We start from the raw sequence: 10,576 nt of genomic DNA on the forward strand, positions 1-10,576 counted from the left end.
TAATATCTACGTGTAATGTGAGAAGGGCAAAGAATCACAATTGCTGCTTAAAACACAGAGAACCAAGGCTTGGGAAAAAGAGAGAGAAGAAACCGACAGAGGGCAGGTGTTGAACAATGTACACAAAGCTTTTTATTGCGTGCTCCAGGCCACTACCAAAAAGTATCTATGACTCTATGTATCAGCACCAGCTGATTAGGCAACATTCCACTCAAGAGCATTTTCACTCATCTCACTGCCCTGGTTACTAGCTCATGCTCTCTCCCAAAGCGGTTAACACCAATCAATGTGCTCACCCCACCCCACCCCCTAACCCTAGATGTCGGATCCCACTCGAAGCTCCAAACTAAACCATCCCACAAGGTAGAAAAACAGCAGAGTGGCTGCACTCCATTTCCTGGGCAGAGTCAGGGTTCAGCACAGATGGACAATGAAATGGACAGCTCTGAGGGAGGGTCACTTGACCCGAAACATTGACTCTGATTTTGCTCCAGAGATGCTGCCAGACCCACTGAGGTTTATCAGGAATGCCTGATGTGGTGTCAGACAGACAGGTTTGGAAGATAGGACACTGCTTGAAATATTCACCAGCCCTACCCCAACCCACTCGCCACTACACAGACAGCTGCTTTGATTCCAGGATGGTTTGCAAACTTACTCCCACTGCTTCACCCCACCCTCAAAACCTGTCTCATCATCTCTTAAATCTCTGCGCCCTTCCAATTCACACCACTGTCTCACCGAGTCTTCATCATCCCATCAATGGCTGAAATCACTGATACCAGTCCAACCCCTGGAATTCCCTCCCACCCTCTCCTTCCTCACCTTAAAAATTCACCACACATTTGTTCAGACATGCTAACATCTCAACTCAGCAGTTTCCAGTGATATACTTCAGGACTCATTGCTACTTTTTAAAAAAATGGTGCTACTGAAACGCAAGTTGATGTTTACAAGGATAAGCCATAGGTATCCCATGATAACCCCTGGGGTAATCCTGCTAGAATTACAAAGGCAGGCCTCTGGGAGGGATCAATTTAAACAAAACCACTAAAGAGTAACAGCACCCAAGGGGAGTTTGGAATTTGCTGCATGTAGCACTTACCCACTCTCTCTTTGCCCCATCCCCTACACACACCACCCCCTGCCAAACACCACGAGTAACCATGGCACAAATCCATCCCACCCCCAACAGGTCACCAACTGAATAAACACTCAGCAACGTAATTGCACTGTCTTCCTTAAACTTTCATCTTTGCTCATCTGTTTGTTATGTTTCGTAAAGGCTTAGGAATGAAGGTTCTCACCCAATGTGAGCACCACATGTATAACAGAACCAGGGATGCAGTACTGAAGGAGTACCACAGAGCCAGAGGCACAGTTCCCTCAGTGGGAGGTAAAATCAAGGCACTGGCACCAGCTGTGGGAGTGTTCAAACCAATATCCCTCCCTCAAAGTTATCAATTAACAACAGATCAGTTACCAGATTTTAATCGAACAGCTCAGGAGATTCTGGTTTTATGCTTCTAAGTTGGAAGATGGGGTCAAGATGTAGGAAGGATTTTAACAAACTCAGTACCAACTTCATCCCTCCTAGAGAGATTCAGATAAAAGTTGTTCCTGCCCCACAGTCAGCTCACAACTTCTTATGGGATCTTACTGTGAGAAACTGCGACCCCAATTTCCCTAAAGAACAATGGGATGTCATCTTCATATTGTACAAAAGGGAACTTCAAAAATGTTGTTTGAGTGATTGGAAAGGACATAAAATGCTATGCACTGTCTCAGATGCTCCAAGTTATAGAGATCTTACAGCTCCTACATGCTAGAACTCGGTCAGTCTCGGGCTGATGGTCAATAAATGCTGGGAGACATGTGACAATTCCTACATCCCAGGGACTACATTTGAACAGACCATTATATATAGAAGCGCGTGGTGGCTCAGTGGTTAGCGCTGCTACTTCACAGCACCATGGACCTGGGTTCGATTCCAGCCTCGGGTGACTGTGTGGAGTTTGAATATTCTCCTCATGTCTCTGTGGGTTTTCTCCCACAATCCAAAGAGTGGCAGATTACAATGGATTGGCCATACTAAATTGCCCATAGTGTCCAGGTATGTGCAGATTAAGTGCATTAGTCAGGGGTAAATGTAGAGTTATAGGGTAGAAGAATGGGTCTGGGTGGGATACTCTTCAGAGGGTCAGTGTGGACTTGTTGGGCCAAACAGCCTGTTTCCACAATGTAGGGATTGTATGATATAAAAACACAAGATACTTTAAAGAATAACACAGGGGAAAAAAAAAGTGAATTAGGGGATAAACTCGATTCATCCATCACACACTGCAATTTTTTGACATCTAGACTGAGTGTCATCTTACACAACCTAAAAACTCAAATTCACCAGTTGAAACATTTTCCAAAAAGAAAAGCATAAAAAAGGAACATCTTAGAATGAGGGATCAATCATTTTTAAACAGTGTACAGAGGAGTGCAAATCTTTGGAATGCTGCTCCCTGGAGAGCCAGTCATTGGGTATTTTCAATACAGAGATGAATTTTTGGAATCCAAGGGGAAACAGGGCAAGGAAGTGAAGCACAGACAGAAGACCCACTTGTGAGAAGAGTCTGAATCAGGGAGGGCACAGTTCAAGAAAGAAAAACAGGGATCTCTCACTGAAGTTGGAGGGGAGGTGAAACTGGGCTCGACTCAGAGGTTCATGACTCTGTGGAAATAGAGCCAGAATCGTTGAACATCAAGGTGACAGAGGTAGCTGGATTCTAGACAAAAGTCAAAAAGGTGATCACGGGCAGGTGGGTGTGTGAAGTAGAGACCACAAATAGATCGGCCTTAAATCTTACAGAATGGCAGAGCAAGCTCGAGGGACCAAATAGCCTTCTCCTGCTCTCTCTCTCTACGCTGCTGGATGTCCTAAAGGCTGGAAAACGTACTGCTCAATTGCAAGTAACCTGCTTTTGGAGGAAAGCAGGAAGAGACAAATCAGTACAACTCCATCCTTTCTTTGTATCAGGACCCAGGCCAACGGACACAGTCAAGTCCCCAAACTGTGAACACCAGGTTTGGGCTAAGGATGGGAATGGTCCAGAGACACTGAACAATGGACCTTTGAACAACTGTCCATCCAAGACCTCCCTTAACAAAGAATTCTTCACTTACAACAACAGGGTGTTAGTGTTTACTGAAAAGTGACTGTTTCTGTTAGACAACACCCAGCATGCACTCCTCCAGTAACCATGGCAATATGCTGGGAAACAACATGCCACAAGTCCAATTGCAGGCTGGGAAATTCCAGTGATACAAAAGCTCATTAGCTCAGTTATTCTGCACTCCAACACAAAACAGCAACCAGCGAGGACCACTGCAAAAGCCAAAATCACGTACAGCCGTTATTATTGTTCAAAATAAATCTCTCAGCTCCGTTAAAGGAACAAGACTAATGGATTATTATCTTGTCATTCTTGAAAGTTGCTTCATTGTTTTCCTGATCTTTACAAAGAAAGCTTTGTTTAGACAGGGCAAAAGATATAAATATTCAGTGGCAAGGGCTGGTGAGAGGTGACAGAGACAGGGGAGGGATGTAGGGGCTGCTGGGGGGTGGGAGACGGAGGGGTTGGGAGGTTAAAAAATAGGGAAGGGGCAAGTTCAGAGAATTTGGAAAGGTGGAGAGAAAAAAATGGAACAGTTCCACTGAGGGTCTCTAACAGGTTGCACTTGATTAATACAAATCTACCAACAATAAACCCCATACTAACCGAAAGCCGGTGTGTGGAAATGGATGTGGACAAGGATGAATCGTATTCTGTAAAGGTCATTGCGACTAGAGAGATTGTGAATGCGCAAAACATCACAACACATAGACTGTGGTCTTGACACAGGCCTCCCATCCCATCTACAGTCAAATAAACTAAACACGAAGAAACCAGAGACAGAGTCTTGCTGTGCTTGTTCAAACTGAGAACACAGCAGCTAGATAGACACCAAGTTCCAACTCACTAACATTGATCAAGAATTCCAGAAGAAAGAGAAAAAAAAAAGTCTCAAAACCACATATTTTACAAGCAATAAGATCAATACTACCCTTAATTCTGAGCTGGAAGGTTTCCTTTCAAAGTTTCATTCTTGGGCACATGGAAAGCAGTTTATTGCCGGTCCCTTAATGTCCTTGAGCTCCCTAAAGCAGAGGGGTCAGCTTGACCATTTCAGAGGGAAACCTGGAGTTAACCAGCTCGCCGAGAGTCTGGAGTCACATGCAGGCCAGACCAGGCAATAGACAGCAACGTTCCTTTCTGAAAAGGATGACTGTGATCCAGGTAGAATTTCTGCTATACTCCAATAGTTTGAGGATCAGGACTGAGGGCCTGCTGCATTGCTGGGTGTGCCAGACGTTCAGTCACAAAAGTCAAACCAAAGCCCTGCCTGTCCTTTAAGTGAATGGTAAGATCCCATGGTGCTATTTTCATAGAGAGGCAGAGTTCTTCCTGGTGAACAGGCCAATGTTTATCGTTTAACTTGCAAAATTGGTGAAAGGAGGCTAACCAGTAAATTTATCACAGTCTTGTTCGCTTCCAAATCGGTTACGTTGTAAATAATTCACTGACATCTGCAGAAGGTGAAAACAATGTTTAAAATGCAATTGCTCTCCAGATTGTCTCTCACAGTTACAAGGATACGGCTGCAGCAAGAATCATAGAATCCCTACAGTGGGGAAACAGGCCCTTGGGCCCAACAAGTCCACACCGATCCGCCAAAGAGTATCCCACCAAGACCCATTCCCCAACCCTATTATTCTACATTTTCCCCTTACTAATGCAACTACTAATGCACCAGCCCTGAACACAATGGGCAAGTTAGCACAGCCTATTCACCTAACCTGCATATCTTTGGACTGAGGGAGAACACCAGAGCACCTGAAGGAAACCCATGTGGACACAGGCAGAACTCCACACAGACAGTTGCCCGAGGCTGGAATCAAACCTGGGTTCTTGGGTCTGAGGTAGCAGTGCTAACCACTGAGTTACCGTGCCGCTAAGTGGTCAGTGAACAGACACCCACAAACTCTGCTCGATTCACACCAAGGGCTGAATTGAAAAAGTCTCGATCAGGAGTCAGACTGTTCGCCTCAGCACCCCAGGCCGCCTTGCACCAGCCGCAGCCGCACACACGTCAATAAATCAAAGAGCAGGAGCCACCGAAACATTTCCCAAAAATCGGCAGCTCTGCGGAGAACGAGAGCTTGCATTCCTGCGATGGTTTTTACTGTACCATGACCTCAGGAAGCCAGCAAAGTATAAATCATTGTCATAACATTGACAACACAGAAGCTGATTTACATGAAACAAGCTCCCAGTAACTGGATAATCTGTTATTTCATCCCTGCCACCCATCCCAAAAAAAAACGTTGACAGAGGGAAACATTTTGCCCAGAGTTCTGGGAAGAACGACTCCATCCTTCAAACAAAAAAGAAAGCATCCTCATCAGTGCAGTAAACCTCAAAAGGTCCACAGATTCCAACCAACAGGTGAAAGAATCATCAGCAATACAGTGGCAGATCCAGCCAGTCCTCCAGGCAACTCCCTGCTGGACAAAAAATAAAAACGCCACAGCAATGACAGCAAAATCAATGGTAACCAAAACAGAATCTGTTCCAATCTAGTGATCTTCACTCCAGCAGGCACACAGCCCCACCCTGATAGTATCTTATCCACTGAACACGTCACATTCCAACACAGCACTCATTTCTCCCTTGAAGTCATTTCAGATCAGTACCAGAGGGAAAAACAGCATTTAAAAAAAAAAGCTAAAAAAGTGACGGGTACCAGAGAAAACTGGAGACAAACATAACTGACAATAAACTTGTTGCACAAGAAAGGGCAGGAAACATGCTCAAGATTGAAAACAATCAAATGGACTAATTTGACATTCACTGGTTTGCGAATACACTGCATCAACAAGTTAAAGGTTGGTCAAATTCCGAGCCAACAGGGATAAAAGGTCTGTAACTGCACAGTTACAGGTAGCTACGGGCAGAGAAAAAAAATCTTTTACGGCCCTTGGGCTTGCATACATAAAGAGAGCAAGAGTGTTGTGGAACAGGTCAGGGAAGGGAGCAGTTGAACAAGCGCCTGAATATTACTGGAGGCTTGACCATTTAGATAGGACCACTATGGAACACTCCCCATTTAAAGACTCAACAAAGCAAATTGAAAAAAAGAATCTCAGTTTGGATTCCTGGCTTTTTTTTTGCTCATGAACCTCCTCTCTTTGCTTGGCTTCAAGGTATCAACTTATCACTGGACTGAAATTCCTCAAGCACCATTGAAAACAAACAAGATATTTTTTAAAAACTTACTATAATTCCCTTAAAGGTGGAGAGAGGAAAGGCCAAATACAATTGCCCCCAAAACAAGCTGTTTTTTTTATTCATGGAACATCCTCTCATTAATTTTAAATGCCTTTGACATTGAAAGGATCGCTGAGCTTTTATAAAGAAGAATATGTAAGGTGGGGACTGATCCCTTCCAAAGCCTGCTTGGGAGAGACAAAAGGAGCCCTGTCCCTTTAAGTCCCTGACTGATTACCCAAGTTTCACATTACCTCCAATTAGTAGCACACAATGCTACTTGGGAAAGCAGGACTGACTGATGTTTGAATTGGAGCACTGCAAAATGAGTTCTCTTCAAAAAGTGAAGCTGTTATCAGTCAGAAGCAGATTGCAGCCCCAACTTGTGGCAGAAAGTGGAACTGCCATTCACAACTCAAAAAAAAACTATATCCAAACTATTCAAAACAAACCCCAAATTTCACTCCCCCTGCAGAAATAGGGCACACAAAGACCAATCGAACCCTCCACCTGTAAAATCACGGGGACCAGTTTTATGCACAGCCAATACTCAAAATTACAGCAATTCATCTTCCCATCCCAAAGGAAACATTTCCACATTGTTCTTACCTGCTTATGCATCTCAATATTCAACCCATAAGACATCTCGTAATACTGAAACAATAAAAAAATTGTCAATGCATTAAATTTACATTTTGGGATGTTTGAAAATCTCCCTGCAAATTTCCCACTTGTCTGTTGTTTTCTGTGTACCATCAATTGATTTCCACCTAAATTTGATTTTAAAGATTCCTGCTTCCATCTCTGACTGCCTCCTTTTAATGAACAGCTGTGGTGATGGAAATTATAAAATTGTTCACTCATAGACCACGTGGACAGTATGTTTACCTTTTCAAAAGAAAATCATCCAAATACTGTTCACTCAGATGTAAAGGAGAGCCGAATGTTTAGTAACTAGTGTTATTCCACCACAAAAGGGAGGTTAACTACTTACAACTCAACATTAGATTGTAATTTAAAAGTATTTCCCAAATTCAGCAACAATCCCCAGCACAATGATTTAAAATCTTGAAATTAGCAAAACAGACAACTGAATAAGTTTGATTGAGTTGGTGTCAATGGTTATGTCATGTCCTATTTTAATCAGCTCGTAATGAGGGCCAACAAATTTACTGACAAATATTCACATGGATTAACACAGGAACATCCCGGATTGAAAAGAGAGACAGAAATATATTTTTTTGGGGGGGGGGGTAAAAGAAAGAGACTTACCATAACATAATGACGCTGCATCTCTGTTTTTTCGTTTGCCAGTTTATCACATTCCATTTTTAAACTGAATTAAAAGAAACCGTAGAGGAAAAAGTATCAATTTCAAGGGGTTCAGGGAACCGAGACTGTGTCAACACATTAACCAAACAATGAACTGACATCACACGCTGAATAATTTAAAAGCTTGTTTACATGGCATCTACTAACCTAAACAAAGCAAATAAATTGCTCACTGCTTTATTGCTCAATATTATCACTTTAAAATACAGTCTGCTTATTGTCTAGTGAATTGTAAATGGAAGGGGGAAGTGGTGTAGGCTGAAAGATAGATTTTGGGGGGAGATAGGGGGTGATGGACTAGATTCTGATCGCTTCCTCTCTTGAACCGACTCAGCGTAAACACCATCGAATTGACCCACCTGTGATACTGAGCTTGCAAGAACTGAAATTCTTCCTTGATGCGGTCGCACGATTCCGCCACGGTGAATTTAAATGGTTGAGCAGGTTGATGAGGAGCCTGCAAGTACAAACAGCATTTTTTAAAAACAACAAAACCTCCGAATCAACAAACACCACTCACTCGATACCGGCGCAATCAGGTGCTAGTTACGTCTAAGAGCAACAACAAAAACTCTCGCTATTCAAGTTAAGAGGATTGTTTGTATCAAAAGAGAGTGTGAAACACACTTACCGGGTGCCTGCCTTGAGGATACATCTTTTAAACAATGTATCCCCGATTAGGGGAAGGGGTAAAAGGGGAAAGAACCCCACGGGAGGGGGAGAAGAGGGAGATACAATTCCAACGATCGATGAACAAGATGCAAGCCCACAACACAAGAGAAAAGCTGTGAAGAGTCTACGGCCACGCCGCTCACGATCAGAACCACTCCCAATGCTACACAACAAAGCAGCAAGTCCTCCGGGCTGCAGGCGAGGAGATTTTGTTTAAAAAAAAAGTCCCTTTGTGCTAAAAGACGAGGGGAGCTCCGACAGCACAGTTTGGATTAAGGGAGCTCATGGTACAACAGTCAGTCAGCAGCGACTCCGGCTGAGGTGGGGGGTTGGGGGAAAAGCAAAGACACAATGTGTTTTTTTTTGTAAAAACAAAAGGATCAGCTTCTCTTCACACAGAGAGAGACAGAAAAGTCGCGATTCAGTTTCCTAAAACAGAATGGCAGCGTGGTCCGGAGGGAGGCAGAGAAATTGGGGGGGGGGAGGAAGAAGAGGAGGGCGATAGCGTCCACTTTTTTTTTGCGAAGGTGCGGCCGGGCAATCTGGAAGTTTGTGCCGGGATCCAGCTCCGTCCTCCTCCTGGAGGATCGGCTCAGCAGCCGAGGGGAGAGGCTCGGAGCTGCGGGGCGACGGCGAATCCCAGAGCCGCAAGCCTCGACGGAGAGATCATGCGCGGCGATTGTTGCAATTGACATAATCCCAAACCGATTTCTCTCTCTCTCTCTCCACCTTGTAGTTGCAATTCTATTTTGCAACAATATTTGTTACTGTTACAGTTTTGTAGCAAGACGACAGACAGGGATTCTTTTTCCTGCGAATTGGGAACGATCAGACGGAATGCCACACACAGACAGAGCCACAATCCACACCACGCGGCTTCCCCTTCCTTTGCTTTCCTATTTTTTTCTCTCTCTCTCTCTCTCCTTTCTCCTTCTCCGAAACTGCCCCGAGAGCCTGACCATATTTGGGTGGAAAGTAACCAACGTTCCGCGGGGCCCGGCCTCAGCCAATCCGAAGACCGCGCGCCCCACGTGGGGCTCAGCTTCATCCCCGGAGGGGGGGGTGGGCTCCTCCGGCCAATCGGTTGCGTCCTGCCTCGCTATTGGTTGGCGTCCCCGGTCCCTGTCAGTCAAAGCCGGCCCTGGCCCCGCCTCCCCGTCTGCTCCCTCCGAGCTGTCAATCAAACCCACGAGGGGCCGCCGCGGCTGTAGCGCTGACAAATGCCTTTGATTCTGCCTACTGCTTGCAAATAGCGGCTGGAATGCTGCTTAATTAGTTTTGAATGTCTTTCCCCCCAACAGCTCAAACAATCTGTCAGTACCATGTGGTAGAAGGATCTGTGTGTGTGCGCGCGAGGATTTTTTTTGTTTTGGAGTTTGGGGAGGGGGAAAAGATTAAATAGAAAATCAGAATTCTTTATTTTTTAAAACGTGTGCGCTTTTCAAAACACATTAATAAAATGTGATGATCACATCACTACAAAACCCATCAGCTCCGGTGACAGTCGATACTTAGCAAACGTTAATTGCGGGACGCTTTTTGAAAGGGAGTGCAGCCAATTTGTACCATCGCCTTTCATGGACATTGGGGTGGTGGGGGTGTTGGAAGAGATAAGTTCCCTACCCACCAAAAGGCTATTTGGGGTTGCTGCCCCGATTCAGAAGCTTTTAAAAACTTAAGTATTGATAGATCCTTACTTCCAACTCCAAGACTTTGACCTCCTCAAAAAAAAGCTATAATCAACACTTCCATAACAAGGGCAGATGTGGGAATGAGGCAAAGGTCGATTGGGGAAATTTCCCCATTATCTTAATATCTAGAGCAGAATGGTCATTTTGAAAGCCAGGCTGCAAGTTGATTCTCCAAACTCTTGTCATTGTTTAATTTCCCATTCAGCCTCCTCTATCACCCAAGTACTGAAACAGCGAAAAAATATCTTATTTTGTTTGCATCTTGTCGTGATCTGTTCCATGCAATAAATTATGACCTTAGTGCATAAATCTCAAGCGCTTGACAATTATTTTTAAAGTGTTCGAATCCTAATTGGAATCGTTTCAACTGTTTATATTACATGAAGTGTCAGGGTCATTTGCTACTGAAAAGATTAGTTTTCATTGGCCGGTTAATTGAGAACGTTGGAAACATCCCACGTGGGACTGAAACTGACTGGCAAAGGCTTGGCTGAAATTTGACGGTAAGAAGGAAATCCAGGA

At 44.3% G+C, this 10,576-nt stretch overlaps 1 protein-coding gene across 18 annotated transcripts in view; it reads right to left on the reverse strand.

Moving 5' to 3' along the window:
• The window catches only part of LOC122540892 (transducin-like enhancer protein 3), a 73,826-nt gene extending 64,794 nt beyond the window's left edge, over positions 1–9,032 (reverse strand). For all 18 annotated transcript variants that reach the window (XM_043677158.1, XM_043677155.1, XM_043677156.1 and 15 more), the window contains exons 1-4: positions 8,323–9,032; positions 8,051–8,148; positions 7,632–7,695; positions 6,969–7,013 (exon numbers count right to left, since the gene is read on the reverse strand). In XM_043677158.1, coding sequence (XP_043533093.1) covers positions 6,969–7,013; positions 7,632–7,695; positions 8,051–8,148; positions 8,323–8,346 — 231 coding nt within the window. In that variant the 5' untranslated portion in view covers positions 8,347–9,032. The remainder of the gene's footprint in view (positions 1–6,968; positions 7,014–7,631; positions 7,696–8,050; positions 8,149–8,322) is intronic.
• Positions 9,033–10,576: the final 1,544 nt, after the last annotated feature.

The sequence above is a fragment of the Chiloscyllium plagiosum genome, chromosome 36 (genome assembly GCF_004010195.1).
Source record: "Chiloscyllium plagiosum isolate BGI_BamShark_2017 chromosome 36, ASM401019v2, whole genome shotgun sequence".
Lineage (NCBI taxonomy): Eukaryota > Metazoa > Chordata > Chondrichthyes > Orectolobiformes > Hemiscylliidae > Chiloscyllium > Chiloscyllium plagiosum.